The 23,716-nt window shown below is 41.4% G+C and overlaps 2 protein-coding genes across 2 annotated transcripts in view; both read left to right on the forward strand.

Annotated features, from left to right (window-relative positions):
- The first annotated feature begins 3,251 nt into the window (after positions 1-3,251).
- Positions 3,252-23,716, forward strand: part of MAN1A2 (mannosidase alpha class 1A member 2) — a 67,676-nt gene continuing 47,211 nt past the window's right edge. Inside the window, exons 1-3 of the mRNA XM_081112049.1 lie at positions 3,252-4,626; positions 11,709-11,964; positions 19,531-19,627. Coding sequence (XP_080968175.1) covers positions 4,325-4,626; positions 11,709-11,964; positions 19,531-19,627 — 655 coding nt within the window. The 5' untranslated portion in view covers positions 3,252-4,324. The remainder of the gene's footprint in view (positions 4,627-11,708; positions 11,965-19,530; positions 19,628-23,716) is intronic.
- LOC308533874 (ADP-ribose glycohydrolase MACROD1-like) lies at positions 21,363-22,413 on the forward strand (the record flags this gene model as incomplete). The annotated part of the gene is made up of 2 exons (XM_081112050.1): positions 21,363-22,331; positions 22,372-22,413. The coding sequence occupies 2 exons, from the start codon at positions 21,363-21,365 to the stop codon at positions 22,411-22,413; spliced, it is 1,011 nt and encodes a 336-aa protein (XP_080968176.1).

The following is a 23,716-nucleotide window of genomic DNA, read 5'->3' on the forward strand; positions in this document are numbered from 1 at the left end:
GCAAGGTTTGACATATCTCTGCTGTCACCTCTGTCCAGCCCTTTCAATTTTAGATCTTCCCCTGGCTGCCCAAGAAGTCAATTGCTCTCTCTACAGGGGATGAGCTTGCAATCCCTCCCTGCATGGGGCCACGCCCAATCTACCAGGCTGCACTGGCCAGGGCTGTTGTCATTACTGTATTTGAAAATCTAAGGGAAAAGAGGTCAGTGCCCCTGACTAAACAGTCGGACATTGCTTGTTTTAAAAATTCTTGCAGCACAAGGGTTGAAAATCGCTGCATGGAAGAATACAGAAAAAGCAAGGCTAAAGTCTGGTCACTTTTTTCCCCATATATTTTTCCCATTTCCTACATTTCTCTACACATGGTCATGTCTGGTAGTTTCTTCACTAACATCTTCCTTGGATATATTGGGAACTAGTTGAAAGTAAGAAGAACAGGTTATATAAGTAAATCAAAGGCTCTTTTTTCAACTGTATCTTTTCCCCTCTAGCCTATGAATCTAGTTTAATTAACACAGAGCTAGAAGAAATGTGTGTACTGGGTGTTAAAATTGTTTCAACAATGGAAAAGTAAACATATGACTGAACAATACAAGTAATTTTTATATTGCAATACATAAGTGAATTTCAGGAATGATCCTATAAAACTGAAATATGGAGGGGGTAAATGTTGCTTGGCTGGAATTTAATGCTTTTAATTTCCTAAAATGCTATTTAATTTATATAGATTTGTAAAAGGGAAATCACCGCTTTGTGACCGCTTTGGAATGCTGTCTATGCCTTTGATCAGAGCATAACCACTCTTGGAAGATAACAGTTTAGACCCTCTAGAATGAGATCTGTCCCTGTTGCATATATATTTATTGATTTATTTCACGTACTCTCTGCTTTCTGTTGCTTACCCTCTGATGGACTCATTCATGCGTTCACCTTGATAAAACGGAGTCCACCTATTTGAAATCTGATCTTAACTTTTCCAAGTACCAGTTTCATTAAACTCATTTATTTATTTAATTACAAAAGCAACACAAACAGCACCCATGGGGGGAAATCATAGGTAATACCAACATCTTAACATAACAGCTATGGTATTTTTCAAGTATTCCCTTTTGACTTTTTATATGCATATTTTTATATACTCATGTCCTATTAGCAACTTCTTTTAAAAACACACACGAAACAGTACTGATTATTTTAAAACTCATTTCAGACAGACCTAGTCTCCATAAGATAACATATACACACGTACACATACCTTTTGATGCCAGTGTAGGGTTGTAATAAAGTAATTGATACCATCATCAACGGCTTTAGAATTGCAGACTGCTTGCAGTAACCCCCAACTTAAATAAGCAAAACAGGCAAAGGCAAGAAAATGGAAGGGGCACAAATAAGCCTTCTTCTCGGGCTAACAGGTTGAAGCTGCTTAAGTCACAGTTGTCAGCTAGGTGATGGCAGGTTTCAGTTATCTCCCTGGTTAATGATTTGGTGTCAACCTAGATAGTATTTACTTTCCCAGACTCACGTAACTTGCTATTTTATCCAGAGGTCAATATTTATTTTCCCTCTTCTTTTTTGTGGAAAAATAATGACCTCGAAGGTAGGAAACCAATGTGTTCTCAGAGAGGCTGGGCATTGGAAGCCTACTCATACCATTGACACGTTTTACTATTTAAAGGCGCACTGGGAAGGCAGAAGTTCCTTACAGTCGCTTCCCAAGTGCCAGCAGCCATCTCACTCAGGACTGGGCGCCCTTCCTGCCAGCCTGCCAGGCGAACATGGGCGCTGGCCCTTCACGCGTGTCTGTCTTTGGTTTGGCGAAGCAGGGCCCGTGACCATGACTTCTTTTGTCCTATGGTGGGTAGGCAGACATGCCGAGCTTCTGGGTAGTGCAGCCTGGAATGGACTTCGAACTGTGCCAATGAGCAGGAGGCTATTTTGCTTGTTTTTCAACCCACGGCCGACATTTCCCCTCGCTGCCATTTAAGGGCCTCCTCCCTAATTCCCAGTCATCAGTGAGGGTGTGTGGAGAGGATGGCAGTTAACTATCTGAATAAAACACAACCTGGAAGCAAGAACATATATGTATATATATATTATATATATATACATATATATATATAATATATATATAATATATATACACCGAGTGGCCAGATTATTAATTATGACCACCCCATCAGTACTTCATTGACACTTCCAAAAATACTGAATATTGAAAACTTCCTAAGCAAATACTCTCAAGGTTTTATTATTATTATTATTATTTGCATAACTAATTCACTTCATTGTACTGATGGGGTGGTCATAATAATCTCACCTCTCTCTCTCTCTCTCTCTCTCCATATATCTATCTATTTATATATAATTTTTTTTACTTCATACTATGGACAGCAGAATCCACTCAGACAGCGTTGAGCCTAATGTGAACGCACTGTGGTCTTGGGGCTCTGGCACCCCCTCATTGACACATCTCTTACATGGGGAGGGGGGGGCGGTGGTGAGGACCCTGGACCGGGACAAGGCTCTGTCCTAGATCCCTCGGAAAGGAAGCCCAATGGGAAGGGCAAGGTGGCCGTTCTATTTTTAACACAGAGCCCGGCACAAGGGCTGGCGCTCAATATTGCGGCCTCGGGTGCCCCGCCACGTGCACATGGGCCGCGTGGAGAAAGTTGAGACCTCGTCGTGGGCCCTAGGAACCCCTGGTCCTGGTCGGTAACCGGGGAGAGTAACAGGGGAACCTCGGCCGCCAGAACCCTTGGAGCCGTGACACTCAACGGCGGCGAACCCCCCACGACCCAGCCTCCCCTCGCTCGCCCGAACGCCGGGGCGTCCCCCACCCCATGGCGGCGCGCTCGGCACCGGCGGGGTTACCGGAGAAGCGCCGGGGGCGGCCGGCTTCCCTCGCGGGTCCGCACGGCGGCGGCAGGGAGCTTCCGGGGGCGCGGGCGCCGCAGCGGCGCGAGGCCGGAGCGCGGCCGGCGGGCGGGGCGGGCGGGCGGGCGGAGCGTGCGCGCGCACCTCGCACTCGCCGCCCGGGGACGCCCACTCGCGAGTCGGGGCAGTGAGGCCAGTGCGTGCCCGCAGCCCCCGCCCGGCCCCTCTCCCGCGTGTGCCCAACGGGTGTGGGCCCCGGCCGTGCGGCGCTCCCCGGCCCGAGGCGGCGGGGACCAGGGCCCGCTCGCAGCCCCGCACCGCGTGGACGCACCGCCCCTCCCGCAGCCGTCTCCGAGCGAGCCGCTGCGAGGACCGGAGGCGGCCCCGAGGAGGCCCTCCCGGCCGCCGGGCCGACCTCCCCGCCCGAGGCGCCGCTGCTCCCGCGCGCTCGGGGCCGCCGCCGCCTCCCCGGAGCCGAGCGAGGAATGAGCAGGCGCCGGGCCCGCGCTCTCGGAACGAGGGGCCGCGGCTCGGCTTCTCCTCCCGCCGCGGAGCCGCGGGGGCTCGGTCAGCGCGTCCGGGCGCGGCGGGGACAGCGGCGGCCTCGCTCGGGAGGCAGGCGCCCGGGTTAACTCCACCGGCCGCCGGGAGGAGGAGGAGGGAGGAGGAGGAGGAGGAGGAGCCGGCGGGGCGGCCCGCGCTCCCTCCCCGCGCGACGCCCGGGCTCCTCAGTGGCCGCCGGAGGAGGAAGTTCCGCTCCTGACAGAGCCGCGCGGTAGCGACAGCGGCGACGCGGCGGCGGCCAGGAGGCGCTGGGGCTCGGGACGCGGATGCCCTGCGCGCCAGCCGTCCGCTGGGCAGTGTCGAGCCCTCCCCGGAGCCGGGGCCGTGTCGGGCGGCGCGGGCGGCCGAGACCTGCTGTCGGTCCGCCCGGCGCGGTGGGAGACCGCCCTCCCTGTCGGCCGACTTCCGAGGAGACCCTGGTTTTTCCCGCCGCCGAGGGTGAGAGACCGCGGGACCCGAGCCTCCGAGGCGGCGAAGGGAACCTTCCCTGACTGACTCCGCGGATCGGGCCGGGCGGCCTTCGGGGGCGCGAGACCCCCTCGGAGCACCCCGGGGCGCCGGCATGGAAGAAGCCGCCGGGCGTCCTCGCTGCGGCGCTGCCCGCCTGGCCCACCCCCGGGCATGAGGAGGAGGCTGGCGAGAGCCCCGCACCCCCAGGCGAAGGCGCTGTCAGCGGGCGTGAGCCGCCAGTCGCGGGGCCACACGTGTGTCAGTGTCCCGGGCCCGCGCGGGGAGGCGCCCTGTGGAGGGAGCGCCGCGGTCCTGGCCGAGGAGAGCAGCTGCGCTCCCCCGTCGCTGCCCGGGCTGGGAAGGGGGTCCCATGTGTCGCGCCTTGGCCCGGAGAGGAGGACTGGATAGCGCATTTCGTGCGAGAGCGTGAACGATGACCGCCCCCGCGCTGCTGCCCCTGTCCGGACGGAGGATCCCGCCCCTGAGCCTGGGGCCGCCCTCCTTCCCGCACCACCGGGCCACCTTGAGACTTTCCGAGAAGTTTATCCTCCTGCTCATCCTCAGTGCCTTCATCACCCTGTGTTTTGGGGCATTCTTCTTCCTTCCAGACTCTTCGAAACACAAACGCTTTGATCTGGGTTTGGAAGATGTGCTGATTCCGCACGTCGATGCCCACAAAGGGGCGAAGAACCCCGGAGGCTTCCTGATTCACGGGCCCGATGAGCATCGACACAGGTTGGTTCATTTCACAAGTTGTGGTGGTGACATTGGGCAGAGCAAGGTATGATTTATTGCATCAGATCTGTCGTTTGTGGTGTGTGTGTGTGTGTGTGTGTGTGTGTGTGTGTGTTTTGCTCCGCCTTCTTTTTTCAGTAAAATGTAATTTTCCCCGAGTTGTGAGACTTGTTATTTCAAAACTGGTTTAGTAGAACCATGGCCTGAAAGGGCTCCCGGAGCCCCATTGAGTGTCCAGCGCCTTCGTTTTGTACAGGAGAAGCATTTGTGTCCAGGGGTAACCTAGAGAAATAGTGACCTAGGTTGTGCCTTCATTTATTAAGAATGTGTTGCATTCGGTCATTGTGCCACCCGGTGAAATAGATGCATTGATTGAATCCTGACAGCTTCTACGGGTTTGTCCTCTCCTAAAGGGCTCTCGTTCTCTGACTTTGTAATTAAAGCTTGGTAGTGAATCTGAGCTTTTTAGGAAGACAAAGACGGGCTGAATATACCTGTATAATCAATATATATATATATTGAAAGAAGGGAGAGGGAGAGAGAAACATCCATGATGAGAGAGAATCATTGATCCGGTTGCCGCCTCCTGAGGTTCGAGCCTGCAACCCCAGCATGTGCCCTGACGGGAAATCGGACTGTGATCTCCTGGGTCATAGGTCCACACTCAGCTACTGGGCCACGTTGGCCCGGCCTCATTTCTTAACATGTAGAAATGCCCTGGTTGTTGTTATTTTCGGGGGGGATGCCTTTGGGGGCTCTATGTGGAATCAGTTAAGTTAAAGATGCCATTGAATCCTGTCGTTTCACTTTGAGAGTCATGTAGACAAGATCTGGTTTATGTTTTAAAATTTAATTTTACCCTTATCTATATATTTAGTTGAGAGGTGGAATGTGTCAAGTAACTATTAGAAGGTGATCGATTAAAGGGTTCAACTTCTTTCAAATAACCAAATCTGAAGTGACCTCTTGGGAGAGTTTGGCCAAATTGGGATAAAATGGGAGCTTTAGTTACAATCTCTTTAAATCATTTATGTAATTTGTATCAAAAAAAAAGAGTTTGAGAAAGTATTTACTTTTCTCAAACCTACATTTCCCCCCTTCTTTTCTTACAATAATTTTTCAGTGTGTGATGAGAATCATATGCTTGAGTTGTTTTCGGCTGATGTTATTTTAACTTTTTATCAAGCATAAAGTTTTTGAGAAAGCGTAGGTTCAAATGTGAGCCTGAGTTAAATACTTGGGAAAATGCACTGTTGTAATGAGAGCTGGTTTTTCCTTTTCTCAATCTTGTTAATTTATTATTTGCTTGCTGGTTCTTTTGGCTGAACGTTATGGAGTAGTTACTTCTAAAATTGTTTCATGCCATTATTTTGTAATTAAATTAATTTGGAACTTTTGCCATCATTTTCAACTTCTGTACTCTTTTGTATTTATTTTATTTTGCCTTTGCTCTATGTGAATTTGAAAAAAATTAAGATTTAAAAAATCATTTTATAAATGGCTAGAATTTATTTATTTATTACAGTAGTCATCTACCCCCTCCCCCCACCCCCACCCTTCCATGGTTCTGCTTTTTGTGGTTTCAGTTACCTGAAGTCACCCATGGTCAGAAAATATTAAATGGGAAATTTCAGAAATAAATAATTCATAAGTTTTAAATTGTGTGTCTTCTGAGTAGCATGATGAAATCCCATTCCATCCTGCTCTGTCCCTCCTGGAAAGTGAATCATCCCTTTGTCCAGTGAGTCCACACTGTATACTCTACCTGTAGTCACATAGCAGCCCTCTCAGTTATCAGATCCGCTGTCCTGGTATTGCAGTGTTTGTGTTCAAGTCACTCTTGTTTTACGTAGTAATCGCCCCAAAGCAAAAGAGTAGTGATACTGACAATTCGGTTATGGCAAAGAAAAGCCATAACCTGCTTTCTTTAAGTGAAAAAGTATGTGTGTATAGGGGAAAACAATGTATATAGGATTTGGCACTATTCATGGTTTTAGGCACCCACTGGGGGTCTTGGAATGTATCTCCTGTGGATAAGGGGAGAATACTGTATATGATTATTTATATAATGAAATCTGTACCAGTTTAAAAAGTAAATGAATGAAATGGTATATACATTCTAGTTTTTCATGAGTTTAAAAGTAAACTTTATTGAACATTTTATATACTAGCCTGAAGGTAATAGGTATATTTACAGAAGTATTTCCAGGTGTCACTTTTGAGCCTGGTTAACAATTACATCTCTTAATTTATCTAAGACTATAGGATAGTAGGATAGATTTTGTGAAAAACAGGAGTCCTTTAGTAATTCAGGCCTCAGACCTTGTGAAATTTTCTTTGATTTAAGACTGTAATTTTCTAGCATTAATATTGAGAGATGTCTTTGACGGTGTTCTCCTTTGTTCTTCATATCTTAACAAGAACTTTAGAGACAAGTTATATAGTTTTTTTTTAAAAAAAGGATATGAAGTAATCTAGAGACTACAAAGAATAATGTGTGTGCTGTTTTCTTTTTATATTTTTTGACATTTACCTGTTTATAAAATCAACCTCTGTTACTTATGCAGATCTCTTGATGTCTCCTTAGTGATATTGCTGTTTTCATTTAAAAATATTGGTCATATTTATTCAGCAAATGTTTGGAGTAGTTATTATGTACTAAGCATTATACTAAGTATCGGGGATTATTGGAGAATAATGAAGATGATTAATTTTGACTCAGACATGACTGAAACATTTAAATCTTAGATTCAAATCTCAACATCATTCTTAAAGCATATATTATCATCTTTGGAGTCAGATTCTAGGGGTTCTTTTCACTTAGATGAGGCTCTGGTCATTGGCATTTTTCAAAAGTTCAGATAAGTTATTGTTTTATCTTTCCTTCCCCCCCCCCCCTAAGCATTTATGCCATTAACTTACATATTTCTGGCATGTGGACTAGGCTATCTGGATATAAGGGGCAATGCGCCCGCAGCTTTTTTTCCATAAAGAACTAGACCCTGGCATCTGAAAAAAATGTGCTAATCATTGTGCTAAATTGAGATCTCGCACAATTCTATGTATTTATGTATCTAAAACTATTTCTGTATAGCTATATGGTTATGTCTGTTAAGTTTATTTATAAAGTACAGTAGGTCCTTGGGTTACGTCGGAGATTCGTTCCTATGGCGCGACATAACATGATTTTTGCCATAAGTCAGAACCCACCTACATAAGCACCTATGTCACTCGCATGGAGCACACACACAGCAGTAATGAAGTGAAACAGTAAAAAAAAAAATTAAAAAGAAAGATAACAATTCCTGACCTTTACTTGTGGTAAATAAATAATAAAAAACATAAAGCACATATGTACATACGTTGAAATGACGTAACTTGAGGACTGCCTGTAATATGTGCATGTATTACCCCTTCAGTACTTGGCAGTAAGGTGGTATCTGATATGAAGTTTATATCTGTTTGGTGTATATCTGTTACGTATATAACAGTAAATGTGAATTATTTTTCCGTTAGTTTGTGATGCCATTATAAAACATTTTGTTTTTCATGATCTAGATTTTTTCCCTGTACTTAGAAAGATTGGTAATACCTAGGGTGTGGTGAGCAGCGAACAGCTGGTTCATCCTGTGCTTAGACTGTTGGTGTAAGTCTAAGTTAATAGAATTTTTTTTTGTAATATTAGCTCATTTAAAGTACATATTCTTTGATCCAGCAGTTCTTCTAAGAACTTATTCTTGGTAAATCTTCACATCAGTGCACAAAGTAATGTACAAGAATGTTTCCTGAAGCCAAAACATGACATATTGTAAATGATCCAAATGTCTGTCAACAGGGGATTAGTTAACTAAATGATAATATATCACTATGTGTGCAGAGTTCTTTTCTTTTTTAACTCCCCCTATGGATTTTTCTGGCTATTCCTAACAGCACCATGCTATTTTAATTTCATAATTTTATAATAGTATGTTCTGATACCTAGTATATATTTTCTATACCATTCTTGTTTTTTAAAAAGTTATAGGCATACATAAAAGTCTTAACAGATAATATTACTGTCATTGTACCCACTACTTCAAATCTGAAAATTTCAGCGGAAGATTACCTTTCTTGAGGTAAGCCTCTGAGTTTGACATTACATGGTTTTATGCTTCTACAGCATATATATTGATATAAATTATATATCAATATACATATTGTTTTGTATGTTCTTAAACATATATATCATTCTGCAAATTTTTTTCTTTTTGCTCAACATTTTTTAAGGATTTATGTATGTTGATATATTGGGCTGTGATTCAGTTATCTACTTTAGGTATACATGATTAAACTTCAAATTACTTCTACATTCCCCTGTTGATAAATGTTTAGGTCAAGTCCATATTTTTGCTACAAAAACATTCTTGTACATGTATTCTTGTGCCCCCCTGAGTTTTTCCTCCAGGGTAAAAGCTTAATAATAAAACTATTAAGTTGTAAAGTATGTGCATTATTGACTCAAATTTTGTTACTCAATTAGTCTGTACAGTAGTTGTACCAATTTGTACTCATCTTTGCAAACCAAGTTATTGTGTATTTAAAAAATCTTCACCAATCTGATGCCAATTTTAGTTTTTATTACTCTCATTACTGAGTGAAGTGGGATATTTTTTAAAACATTGATTGGTTATTTGGGTTTCCTAGCCTTTGAGTTGTTTACTCACATTTTTTTGGCCTGTTATTTCTTATGGCTTATTCTCCCTTTTCAAATTCATTTGTAGGAATTATTTATACATCCTGATGAATTCTTAGGTAGATGCATTACATGTATCTTCTTGCAATGGGTGTCTTATTTTTATACTTTGTTTATGGTATCCTTAGTTTTACAGAAGTGTCACATTTTAATAAAATTGAAAGTGTCAATATTTTCCTTTATGGTATTGCTTTTTGGATTTTGCTTAGGGAATGCTTTTCTACCCTGAAGTTATAGTCTCCTTATTTTCACTTTTGGTAGTTTTAAAGTTTGTTTTTCACAGCTTGGTGTTGATTTTTGTGTATGATGAGGTTAGGACTGAATTTATATTTTTCTATGCTGGTGTCCACTTGTTCCCGTGCTCCTTATTGAAGAGTCTGTCCTTTCCCATGGATTTGTAATGCCATTTCCGCTGTATAACATTTTTTCATATGCTCATAGGTTTGATTTTGGGTTGCACTAATAGGAAACCAGCTGACAAAGAAAGAGGCAGAGGTAATTTGCAGAGTCTAAGCCCCAGCATCATGAAGTAGAGTATAGAAGAGCGGATTTGGAGTTGAGAATTTTGGTTTACTCACTGGTGCTGTATGGCTCTCTTGTTTTTAGTGCCTTGACTTGAAGGAGAGGAATGTTGGATACAAATAGAAGAAACCAGCTGTAGTGCATGTAAAATAGGTATTGGAAGGATATTGGTTGGCTTTCAGAATTGATATAAGATCTGGAGAACTAGGTTTAGCAGATATTCAGGCATTAAAGGAAGGCAGGTATGCAGAACCATAGTGAAGGTTAAGGAACAGTTAATGTACCATTGTTGGTGCTGCAGGTCACTGAGTGCTGGTTATAGCTTTGCTGCCTCTGGACACTAGATTCCTCTGCTTTCTGAGTGACTTCTAAAATTGAGTTATTGTTCCTTTATGCCACTTACTCCAGATCTGTAGTTTCAGCCTGAGCATCTGATTTCAAAAGTGTACATCACAGGGCCTTCCTTGCCTTGCTGTTAGACAATAGAAAGATAAAGTACCCAGAACCATTTGACTTCTGTAGGAAGAGAAGGGATTCTACTACCAATATACTGGTGAATTTCTGTTAGATAGGAGATTACATATTAACATCTTAAGAAATGTAAAGTAAACTGCAAAGAACCCAAGTTGTATTGCAGTGATGAAGTTCTGACTTGTGCTGTGCTATTTAGAAATGTAGATAATAGTCTTCCTAGATCAGGGGTGGGCAACCCCTGGCATGCATGCCAAATATGGTAGGCCAGTAACTTTTGCTGGCACGCGAAACCCTCTCTTATAATCTTCCATTTACAATTTTTTTCTTAATATCGACTTTTTTATTTTTCAGATAAATTCAGTGTAGGTGCATCTTAGATAAATAATTTTACATAACATGTATACATTAAAAAATAAATGTATTTTCCATCATCATATACTGTGTTTTTGTTGCTCGAATGCATTTTATTATTTCTTCAAGGTTCTTCACATACGTACAACTTAAGAGATATCAAATAGGCGTAACATGTTCTCAAAAAATTAGGGTTGGCACGCAGGTGAATTTTGAGTCAGAGATTTTGCTGGTTTTGGCACGCACTCACAAAAAGGTTGCCCACCCCTGTCCTAGACTGTACATTTTAGCACTTTCTGTGCGGTGGTTTAAAATGGGCCAGTTACTGCTCTCCTTAATAATATTAATTCATGGGTGTCACACGGACCTGCTGAATTGGAATCTGTATTTTTAACAAGGGCTCAAGAGACTTTTAAGTAGTCATGCCCACATTAGTTGGGAACCGTTGTGCTGTAAGCTCTATGTTATTTCCAAAATTCAAAAGTTGTAGAAGAATATGATGTACTATATAACAAAATGAAAGAATTTCCATCCTCTTATTTTTCTGCTTATCTCTTTCCTTGACCCTGTTTATATTTTTGTTCATCTTGATACTGAGTTCTTAATTCTATTTTTAATTTTCTCTCTCTCCCCGCAAGTTTTTCACTGGTATGTCTCTTGTCCTTTCTCCCTCTTCCCCTCCCTCCTTTTTTTCTTTTTTTTTCATGTGTCTACTTATAAGTTACTGATTGCCGTTTCCTCTGTTTTCATTGGCCCTGAAATTGTAACTTTCTTTCTAGGTTCCCTCTTCCTCCATTGTGTAAAGTGTCAGCTCTTTGGCATCCAGAGCTCATACCAAGTTATATTTATCCTGTTCTTTGGGCAGATAAATATGAGTCTCTCACAGATCATTGCTGTCTTTCAATGGTAGGAGTAGCAATCAACTATCTGGGTTTGTAAGTTTCATGTTTAAAGCTTGGAGGTTTTAAGGGTCATTCTAACCAGTCTTTTTTTCTCCTTACAGGGAAGAAGAGGAACGTTTGAGGAATAAAATTCGAGCCGATCATGAGAAGGCCCTGGAAGAAGCAAAAGAAAAATTAAAAAAGTCGAGAGAGGAAATACGAGCAGAAATTCAGACAGAGAAAAATAAGGTAGTCCAAGAAATGAAGATTAAAGAGAAAAAGCCACTACCACCAGTCCCTATACCAAACCTTTCAGGAATAAATGGTGGAGATCCAGAAGATGATGACATAAGAAAGAAAAGGGAAAAAATTAAAGAGGTAAAAATAAGCTGAGATTTATGATATGAAGTGGTTATAGATATATATTTGACTGGAGACACACACACACACATATGCACACCATTTATGCTGTTTTACTTTGGTCTTGTTTGTTTTTGGGTCATAGTTGTAGTTCATTTTCCAAGTTAACAGTAAGGGCTAGAACTCTCTTAATATGTGTTATACGTATTGGTCACTTAAAATTCTGCTATAATGTTGTTTGGATGGTTACATCATTCTCCCTGTGTTCAGAGATCTTTTGATAGTCAGCATTTTATAAATAATGTAGAATAGATTTATAAATAAGTTATTGAATAAGAAATTTCTTTAGTGTTAAGTTATAAGGGACTCTGCTGGATACTATGCATATCTCCTCATAAACATGCTTCTCAAGAGTTAGCTTTATAACTGTCATCTTTTTTAAAATTACATTTGTATTGATTTCAGAGAGGAAGGGAGAGGGAGAAAGAGATAGAAACATCAGTGATGAGAGAGAATCATTGATCAGCTGCCTCCTGCACGCCCCACACCAGTGATTGAACTGGCAACCCAAGCATGTACCCCGACTAGAATTGATCGGTGACCTCCTGGTCCAGGTTGACGCTCAGCCACTGAGCCATGCCCACTGGTCATATCTGTCATCTTTTAGGGAACGTGCTATGAAACCCCGTAACTATACAGTAGATTAAGAACACATTCCTTCCAAAGAATCTCAATGGACTGAAGAATGGGGAGGGATTGATCTCAGAATTCTTTATATTTATTTAGTCACAGAAGTCTTTCAGTTTGTTATTTTAGGAATGACTTGGAGATAAAGAGAATGCCATAGTGTGTGTGTGGGGGGGTGTAATTTAGTGAATATTTCAGTTGAACTTTGTAAATTAAAACTCCAGCTAATTTCAGATGGAGTTTGCAGTTGTATTGCCTATGTAGATTTTGTCTGGGTGTAATTGCACAACAATATTCCAAAGATATTGTTTATCATAAAATAAGGTAATTTAATTCAAATATTCAAATATCTATATGGATATATTCTAGTAATGAATATGAATGATTTAGCAGGTACTTTAAACTTGACCTTATGAATTATTATAAGACAACCTCGATGGAATCAAAATAGAACTTTACTCTGATTTTACCTCCCCTTTGATGTTTTGTTTTATGCCCAGACTGTTAAGGCACTTTCTTTGGACAGTGTTGGGGAGACATTGATAGGTAGTTATTGTTTTTGTAAGATGGGTGACCTGCTTTTTTTAGATGTCATTAGATTTTATTGAAATACTTTCTCATGTACATAATAATTCAGATAGATAGCTGTATGTTAAGACCACCCAAAGGCTCATTGATTTGCTAGAAGTACGCACAGGATTCAGCAAAGCTGTTGTATTTATTGTTTCAGTTTATTACAATAAAACTAAAGTTAGTAATAGAAAAGGCACATAGGACAGAGTCCAGGAGACACCCGCTGGAGTGATAGAGACAGTGCCTGGTTCTCCCAGCAGTGATGTGTGGCAGTGTGCGTGAAGTGTTGCCAACCAGGGAAGTTCATCTGAGCCTTGGTGTCCAGGGCTTTTATTGGAGGTTTGTTATGTAGGCTTGCCTGAGCTTAGTTCTTCAACTCCTCCAGAGGTCAGGCTAATACCATGTGGCCCAAGGCCCCTACCATAAATCACATTGTTAACATAAACTCTGACACAGCCCAAGGCTTCAGGTAAGCAGTTACTCTTAACAGGCAGGGTAATAAAGGGTTAGAGGTTATTTTCTAGGAGCCTACCACTGGCCAAACCTTTCTTTGGGATGTGCTGGGTTTGGACCACCCAGACCTGCTGAATTAACCCTTTTCAGTGGTTCTCAACTTTCCTAATGCCGCGACCCTTTAATACAGTTCCTCATGTTGTGGTGACCCCCAACCATGAAATTATTTTTGTTGCTACTTCATAACTGTAATTTTGCTACTGTTATGAATCATAATGTAAGTATCTGATATGCTATATGTGTTTTCCAATGGTCGCGACCCACAGGTTGAGAACCAATGCTTTAGATTAAGAATACCATATACGGTGTTCTTGTAAATCAGCATAAAACATATTAACCCCTGTGTAGGTTTCTGTTAAACATTATGGTTACTGACTTAACAAGCAGAGAAAGTTGAAACACAAGCTTGCAGGGGAAGGAGCTAAATAAGCAAGGTGATGTGAACAGCAGAATACCTTAAAGTGTCAAGAATGAGAGAACATTTCAAGAATTAGACACTATTTACCTTTGAAGGCAGGAGTTAAAAATAGAGCTGGGAAAGGATTATTTGAAAGTTTTAAAAGGAGCATTTAACCTCTAGATCCGTAATTCCCTAGACTATGCATTCTAGCTACTGTTCTTTTCCCAACAGAAGACCAAAGTTAACCTTATGAAGGGATTAATTGGAGAAGATCTGGCTTGGGGAATACCAGGTATGACTGTGTAAAAGCATAGAGGTCATTCTGAAAAATGAAGAGAGTGGTGGGGGTAGAGGGAATTAAGTGAAAAATGAATCTGAATATTGAGATCACTTTCTCCTGCTCAGTTCTCAGAATTCTGGAAGCCAGGTTTATATTCAGTAAACTGGAGAATGGGAGGATTTCTCTCTGGGGAGACTGGCCCAAGAGAAGAGACCTACCCTGTTCCTCAAACACCCCTGGGCTTCACTGCTCTCTAGATGAGGCTCAGGCACTAGTGTTACCCACTCACTGACAGTCTTTGTCTCGCAAGTGCTTCGCTCTTACTTGGAGAGCAAATCAAAGGTCACTGGATATTTACCAACATTTTCTTACATGAGAAACAGATGGAAGAAAAATTCAGAGGATACAGAAACAATACAAGGAGCAGAAAAAATATATTAAAAAATGACACCATTGGGATGACAAAATTTAATTCATGAAATAAGAACAGTAAATTATAAAAAGGAACATTTTATATAAAGTAAGAAAATGGTCTTAGAAATTAAAAATATGATAGAATTTAAAAATTCAATAGAAGAGTTGGAAGTTAAAATTGAACAAATCTCAGTAAGACAAGAAAATTGAATAAAAAAGATCAATTTGGAACATCTGACAAGTGATTAGATAGGTATGGTAGGAAGAGAATAGGAATAATGGGAAGAAGTTAGAGAAACAATTCAAGAAAATTAGCCAAATCTAAAGGAAGTGGGTTGCCAGATTGAAAGGACCTGCCAGGTATCCATCCCAATGAGAAAAAAAGAAAAAAATGTCCTGAAATTTTAGAAAAATAGTCATAAAAAAAGATCCTAAAAGTTTACAGAGGAAAAAAAAGGTTCCACTCACAAGATTGGGATTGTACAATAATGGCACATCAGATTCCTCAACAATAATATTGGGAACTAGGAAGAATTTTATGTTCAATCAAATTAAGAATCAAATCTGAGGGTCAAGATATATTTAGGCATTTTCTCAGATTGCTATAAAATATACTTAAGCTCAAAAATAGGAAGAGAAGGGTTTTGAATACAGGGTATCTATCACTAGAGAGAATAAAGAAGCATTCCTAGGAATGAGTAAGGAAATCAGCAGGATGATGGCTGCACTTCAGGTGGAGAGAACATAAATCCAGATTAGAGTAGGAGGATAGAGCTTCCGGAAGGATATGTTACAGAATAAAGTGGAACTGACAGTTTATCTGATGTGTTTAATTGTATTGAGACAAGTTGTAAACCTCACAAATTTTAGAGGTAAATCATAATTATTGCATTAAAAACTAATCAAACAAAAACCACCAAACCCTCAGACCAGTAGCTAACAGCAGGGAAAACAAAAGTTGAACAAAGTAATGTAACAATCCTATGTAATAAAAAGCTAATATGCAAATTGTCCCTCGGGAGTTCGGGAGACCGGGAGTTCAATCGCTCGCTATGACATGTGCTGACCATCAGGCGTCAGAGCAGAACATGGTGGGCGACCAGCGGTGGTGGCGGGGCGCTGAGGGAGTGAGGGAAGGAGGAGGCGGGGAGGCCGGGAAGCGGGGAACAGTGCAGTGGCGGTGTGTGGGTGGCAAAGGAACGGGGAGGTGGGGAACCTGATCGGCCCTGATTGCTGGCCAGGCCTAGGGACCCTACCCATGCATGAATTTTGTACACCGGGCCTCTAGTTGTAAGATAAACATGTAACTTATTGGGAAAATGTAGGTCAGGGAAATATATGGGGGACAAGTATATGTGGAGATGAGTTGATAGAGGCATAAGAGAGCTAAATTATTTTAACTATAGGAGAAGATACTAAATATCTAAAACAAAAAAAATCAAGAAATAGCACTATCCTATATCCTATATAATAAAAGGCTAATATGAAAATCGACTGAATGGTGGAATGACCGGTTGCTATGATGCATACTGACCACCAGGGGGCAGACGCTCAATGCAGGAGCTGCCCGCTGGTGGTCAGTGCACTCCCACAGGGGAGCGCCACTCAGCCAGAAGCCCGGCTGACGGCTGGTGAGCGCAGCAGCGGTGGCGGGAGAGGCAGCGCTAAGCCGTCAGTTGGACATCTCCCAAGGGCTTCTGGACTGGAAGAGGGCGCAGGCCAGGCTGAGGGACCCCTCTTCGTTCCCCAAGTGCACAAATTTTGTGCACTGGGCCTCTAGTAACCTATATTTAACAATATAGAGAGAGGTAAATAGAAAAAGAGGTGAAAGTTTAAGTAATTGTCACAGGAGAGTGGTAATTACGTGTGGAGCAGCTTATTAGATTTTCTAAAAAATTCAACTTTATGGAATCAATTTATATACAACAAAATATACGTATTTTAAGAGTATATAGTTTGATAGGTTTTGACAGGTGGATACATCTGTGTAACAGTAATTACAATCAAGATGTGACTATGTCCGTAATCTCAAAACAGTTTTCTTTTGTCCTCTCAGGTCAGTCCACCTGATTCCTTTGTCCCTGGCAACTACTGATCTGCTTTTATTATAGATTAGATTTGCCTTTTCTAGAGTTTCAGTCAAATGTAATAATAAAGTCTGTGATGTTTTGTTGCTGGGCTTTTGCTCAGCATAATGTTTTTGAGATTTATATGTGCAGATGCACTAAAGGTAATTTTTTCTTAGTGATATTCCTTTTTATGGGTATACCATGGTTCTATTCATTCACCTGTTGAACATTTGCTCAACATTTGTTTCATTTTTTGGCTGTTATGAATAAAGTTGCTATGAACATTTGTGTGCAAGTCTTGTGTGGGCACATGCTTTAGTTTTAGTTTTCACATTTCAATCTGTTGTTATACTGTGAGTTAATTTTTTTATTATGAGAAGTAAAGGTCTTGCATTATTTTTTTCACATAGGGCTTTCTAGTTGTTCCAGTTGTTGGAAGGATTATCCTTTTCTGATTGAATTATCTTGATGCTTTTGTTCAAAATCAATTGACAAAATCAGTAGGTGGTGAGTCTCTTTCTGGGCTCATATCTATTTCATTAATCTACATATTTATTCTTAATGCCAATATGACACTGTGTTGATTGATTTATAGTAAGTTTTTAAATCAGATAAGTCCTCCAATTTTATTCTTTATATAAATTGTTTTGGCCATTCTGGGTCCTTTGCCTTTCTGTAATTAACTTTTCTGTGAAAATAAAAGGTTGCTGGATTTTGATTGGGATTTTATTGATCTATTAATGAACTTGGAAAAATTGTCATCTTAACTATAGTTTTCCATATCTTTCCACTTTTTTCGGTTTTCTTTAATTTTTCTCAGCAGTATTTTGTAGTTCTTATTATATAGTTATTGCACATATTCTGTTATATTTATTTCTAAGTATGTCAGGTTTTTGATGCTATTATAAATGGAATTGTTTTAAAATTCCTATTTCTGTTGTTTATTACTAGCATATAGGAATATATTTTATTTTAGTTTGCTAAACTTTTATCCTGTTTTTTTCCTGAAGTCATTTATTAATTCTAGTGGCTTTTTAAAAGATTGCTTAGAATTTTCCTTGTACAGAGTCATGTCCTTTGTGACTAGAGAAACTTACCTTTTATGTCCTTAATTCTTTTTCTTCTCTTACTGCACTCTCTAGGACTGCTAGTACATTTTTGAAAAGAAATAGTGAGAGTGGACATACTTGATTTTTTTCTCGATTTTAGGGGTTAAGTATTTGGTCTTTTACCATTAAATATGTTGTTAGAAATAGCTTTTTTGACAATGCCTTTTATTACATTGAGGATATTTCCTTGTAGTTATAGCTCATTGACAGTCTTTATCATGAGTGGGTGTTTAATTATGTCAGATGCTTTGTCTACGTCTATAAAGATTATTGGAGGATGGTGTTTTTTTTTATTCTGTTAACAGTGAATTATATTGATTGGTGTTTGAATGTTAAATTAGTCTTATATTTTTGAGTTAAACTGCATTTGGTCATTATGTGCTCATATATTGCTAATTTTTAGTTCAGTAGTTTTGCATTTGTGTTTTATATTGGTTTTCAGTTCCCTTGTAATGTCCTTGTCTACCTTTGGTGAAGAGTAAGGCTGGCTGCAAAAAGCAAGTTGAGAAATATTTTCATAAATAGTGTACTTTAAATGAACAGATTTTTGATACGCTACCATCTATTAAATAATTTAGTTGATATATAAATACTTTGCTATTGTATTGCTTAGACTTCTGAGTTGTAAGAAACTCACTTCAACCTTCTTGATATAAAAATATTTATTAGCTTAATGGCTCTGAGGGCTTCAAGCTTTGCTGAATCCAAGTCTGTAGATGTTACTGTCAATAGTATGTATCTGTCTCTTTCTCTCATTATTTAGTTTCTCCATTTTGGGAGAGAGTTAGCCTCCATCAGCTTTAGGGTTACATATTGCTTGGAGTTTGAGATTGCAAAATGAGATAGGCCTTCTGTCTCCTATCATCTATAATAATATGTATAAAAGGACTTGAATATCCCTACTTGAATCACATTTATACAGTCACTTTGTCTAGGTCTGAAGTAGGTAAACCACAACCTGTGGGCCAAATTCTGCCTTTATTTTTTAAAAGTAAAGTTTAATTGGAACAGTCATGCTCATTGTTTATGTATTTTCAAGTGCTGCTTTTGTGCTACAACAGCATAATTAAGTAGTTGGTATAGAAATTGTATGGACTGCAAAGCCTAAAATACTTACTTTAAAGAAAGAGTGCTGATCTTTGGTCTAGTCAGGCTGTGTTAATTGGTTGTGGAATCAGAGCCTCTTGATTGACAGCTCTATCATAATCACAGTGGGGGAAGAGAGCAATTCCCAAAAGGATTGGCAGTTCCTAAAAGCAAAGGATATGAAACAGACACCTTCCTTCTAAATATAAAAGGACTTGTCTGTTACACTCAATTTTTCCTTGTGTTGCATAGACCCTGAGATTAAACATTATAATGTGTACTTCACACTGATACAAATGTTAATAGAATAACATATTATGAGTAAGGCTGATTAATGTAGGAGACATAGGAGAATATGTAAGGATATAGGAATGGAACCCTTAAATTACTTAAATTACAAAGATAGCAGTGTGAATAATGTAAATTGATGGTTTATAATTTTTCTTTTCTCAGATGATGAAACATGCCTGGGATAATTATAGGATATATGGATGGGGACATAATGAACTCAGACCTATTGCAAAGAAAGGACACTCTACTAATATATTTGGTAAGTTTACTTTTTCTGGTTACTATTTCCATTTTCTATGTCCATTTTTAAAACAAGACTTAACTTTTTAAATTCTTTCTAAACCCTGAGTATTTCTATGGAATGGAATTATAATTTGAAGCAACATGTATTTTTTCTCAAGTTTCAGTCAAGATTGGTTATGGTTGCCTTGGAATACACAGATACGTGGTTTGATCTGTCGACTACTAAATCTTTCTTTATATCAGCAGTAAGGCTGTTTTCCTTTTTAAATATTTGTATATTCCCTGGAGTAGCACTTTTTATCTCCTTCAAGAACTTTTTATTTTCATTCACAGCTTGGCTGACTGGTGCAAAAGGTCTAGCTTTCAGCCTACCTTGGCTTTCAACATGCCTTCCTCTGTAAGCTTCATCATTTCTAGCTTTTAATTTAAATTGAGACATGCGACTCTTCCTTTTATTTGAATAGTTAGAGGCCATTGTAGGTTTATTAATTAGTATAATTTTAAATTGTTGTGTCTCAGGGAATAGGGAGACCCGAGGGAGAGGGAGAGAGACGGCGGACAGCTGGTTGGTGGAACAGTCAGAACATATACAGCATTTATTAAGTTTTGCATCTTATATGGGCACCACAAAATAATTACAAGAGTAACATTAAATACCACTGATCACCATCACAATAATGAAAAAGTTAGAAATATTGTGAGAATAATAAAAATGTGAAGTGAGCAAATGCTGTTGGAAAAATTTGGGCTGATGGACTTGCTCGGCAGAGGGTTGCCACAAACCTTCAATTTGTAAAGAACACACAGTATCTGTGAAGCACAGTAATACAAAGAGCAATAAAATGAGGGATGCCTACACATACAAAAATTAACATGCCCAAGGCGATCTACTTGGTAAATTGAGTGGGTTATTTTATACATTTACAATTACAAAGGAAAAATTAACAATGTGAATGTGGATGGAAGTCTGGGGAAGAGCTGTGTTGACTCTAATGTTCTGCCTTTCTTGAGTTCAGCCCACTTGTTAAACTTCTCAGTTCAAAGTTAACTTACTTAACTAACTTAACATCTTTTACTTAGTCCAGTGATAAGTTTGAGAATTATAAAAACTGTTTTTAGAATCTTCACTTCTTCCCACTATTTTAAATCTTTTTTGTTGTGAGGGATATCTTTTAAATAAAAATAGGTGAAAATACTATTGGGGTAACAAGGCACATAAACTAGTCATATACAATGTAGTTGTCTCTGCTAGCTGTAACAGATCACTACAGTACTTCAAATAGCAGCATATTTCTTTGTAAAACTATGGAAGAATTTTTCTAATGTTATAATTCTCTTACAATTTGTTTATTTTGCTTGGATGCTTTCTGTAAAAAAAGAAAATGACTGGGAAGTTAATTTTCCCTGGGTTTGAAAGATGTTGGGATGGAGGAATAATGGAAAAATTTTAAAAAATATTTATAGTATTATTTAAAATTTAAAATTGTAACGACATGTGAGAGATCTCATTATATGACATTTAATTTAGAGATCACTTAATGAAATAAGTATATTTCCTCAGCAGAGGTTACAGATGGAAAAGTTCCCATTGCTTTGTGGATGCCACAATATGAGACATTAGTGCAGGAAAATCCATTATATTTAATGGTTAATTAAAATTAGATCCGCTAGGAGCGTGTCCCTGAGGGCTGGCATGCGCCACCTGGTACCGGAACTCCAAGTGGGCGGGACCCACTCCTGGCTGACCGCTCATGTCTCTGCAGAGCCGAGTCCCTGGCCCCCTGGCACAGCTGTGTTTGGCGGGACAGGTGCTTAGTGCCCCACGCCCCTGGCCAGGCACCTCAGCCTGTGCCAAGTGGCCCCGCAGCAGTGCATGCGGTCCTCCGGCGTCCCCTGATGCCAACGGGCCCCGCACGTGGACCCCAGCGGGAGTTGGGGCTTGGGAGGCGCTGGCGGTGGGGCGGAGAGCTGGGGTGTGCACCTGGGCCCCCCTGGCCGTGGCGGCGAAAGTGGACCCGAACACCTGCACCAACTGGAAGGAGGCAAAATCCTTTCTGAAGGGCCTGAGTGACAAGCAGCGGGAGGAACATTACTTCTCCCAGGACTTCATCAGGCTGAAGAAGATCCCGACCTGGAAGGAGACGGCGAAAGGGTTGACCCCGAAGGTGGAGGAGCCCAAGTACAAAAAGGACAAGCATCTCAATGAGAAGATCTCCCTGTTCCGAGGTGATATCACCAAGCTGGAGGTGGACGCCATTATCAACGCCGCCAACAACTCCCTGCTCGGAGGCGGCGGTGTGGACGGCTGCATTCACCAGGCCGCCGGGCCCCTCCTCACCGCGGAGTGCCGGACCCTGCAGCACTGCGAGACTGGGAAGGCCAAGATCACCGGCGGCTATAGGCTGCCGGCTAAGTATGTCATCCACACGGTGGGGCCCATCGTCCGCGGAGCGCCTGGCGCCAGCCAGGCTGCCAAGCTCCGCAGCTGCTACCTGAGCAGCCTCGCCTTGCTGCTGGAGCACCAGCTCCGCTCCGCCGCCTTCCCCTGCATCTCCACCGGAGTGTTTGGCTTCCCCAACGAGGCAGCTGCAGAGGTGGTGCTGGTCACGCTACGCGAGTGGCTGGAGCAGCACAAGGACAAGGTGGACCGGCTGATCATCTGTGTGTTTCTGGAGAAGGACGAAAACATCTACCTGCAGCGGCTCCCCCACTACTTCCCAGTGGCCTGACCAGGTCTGAGTTGCTGCACACCCTGACCAGGGGGAGTCGCCTGGGCCTGCTGGACCTTGCTCCCAGCTCTAAGAGGTCGCTGAAGCCGGCAGCTGGGCCTGGGCCTGGCCACCCCATCCTGTCCCTCAGCCCCCTGCCCCTCAGCAGCCTCCTAATAAAGATCACCCTTGTTGCAATAAATAAATATCCTCTCTTCAAGTAAATATCCCGTTAAATTAAACTCAGTGGTAAAGGGTGAGCCCTTTTAAAGGGTTGGAGTATAACAGCGTACTGAAAACAAGAGTTGGATATTAATTTTCTAAATTAAAATTTTAGAGAGGAAGGGAGAAAGAAAGAGAAACATCGATTTGTTGTTCCACTTATTTATGCATTCATTGGTTGATTCTTGTATGTGTCTTGACTGGAATCAAACCGGAAACCTTGGTGTATCAGGATGATGCTCTAATGGTTAGAGCATGGAAGCATCCATGCTGGGGTGTGCACCTGGTTGAGCTACTCAACCAGGGCCTCTGCTTGTTGGTTTTTTTCTTTTCTTTCCTTTTTTTCCTCCTCCTCCTCCTCCCCCTCCTCCTCCTCCTCCTCCTCCTCCTCCTCCTCTTCTTTCGCTTTCTCTCTCTCTCTCTTTCCTCTCCTCTCCTCTCCTCTCCTCTCCTCTCCTCTCCTCTCCTCTCCTCTCCGCCTCCCCCTCCCCCTCCCCTCCCCCTCCTGCTCCCCTCCTCCTCCCCCTCTCCTTCCCCCTCTCCATTGATTTCAGAAAGGAAGGGAGAGGGAGAGAGAGATAAAAACAATCAGTAATGAGAGAGAATCATCGATTGGCTGCCTCCTGCACGCCCCCCACTGGGGACTGAGGCTGCAACCCTGGCTTGCGCCCTTGACTAGAATCGAACCCGGGACCCTTCAGTCCACAGGCTGACACTCTATCCACTGAGCCAAACTGGGTAGGGCCTCTGCTTGTTTTTTTTAAAAACTTCTTTCTCAGAACATTTAATGTATTAACATTTATCAAACAGATACTGGTTCTAGGCAAGGTAGTAGGTAAGTCACACATTATTTCATATAATCATTGCAATAATTATGTAAGGAAAGATTGCTGAATTTAAATTCAGAAGATAAATGAGCTTTCATGTAACTTTAAAAATTTCATTCCTTAGAAGTCAGTACAGATCTTTCAAGTGAGCAAAAGGGATGTTTCTTAACTGAATGTAATTTTGTTAAATCCTAGTGGAGAAGTTTTGACTTAATGTTTTTTTAAAAAATAATAGGATCTTTAAAAAATGAAAAGCAGTTTTAATTTTTGGTAATTTGGTCAGACTTCTTTAAATGTAAACTTGTAGATCACTGTTTGGTTAGGTTGGTAAGTGATGATGGGTCCTGG

Source organism: Myotis nattereri (genome assembly GCF_964212035.1).
Source record: "Myotis nattereri genome assembly, chromosome: 18".
NCBI classification, from domain to species: Eukaryota; Metazoa; Chordata; class Mammalia; order Chiroptera; family Vespertilionidae; genus Myotis; species Myotis nattereri.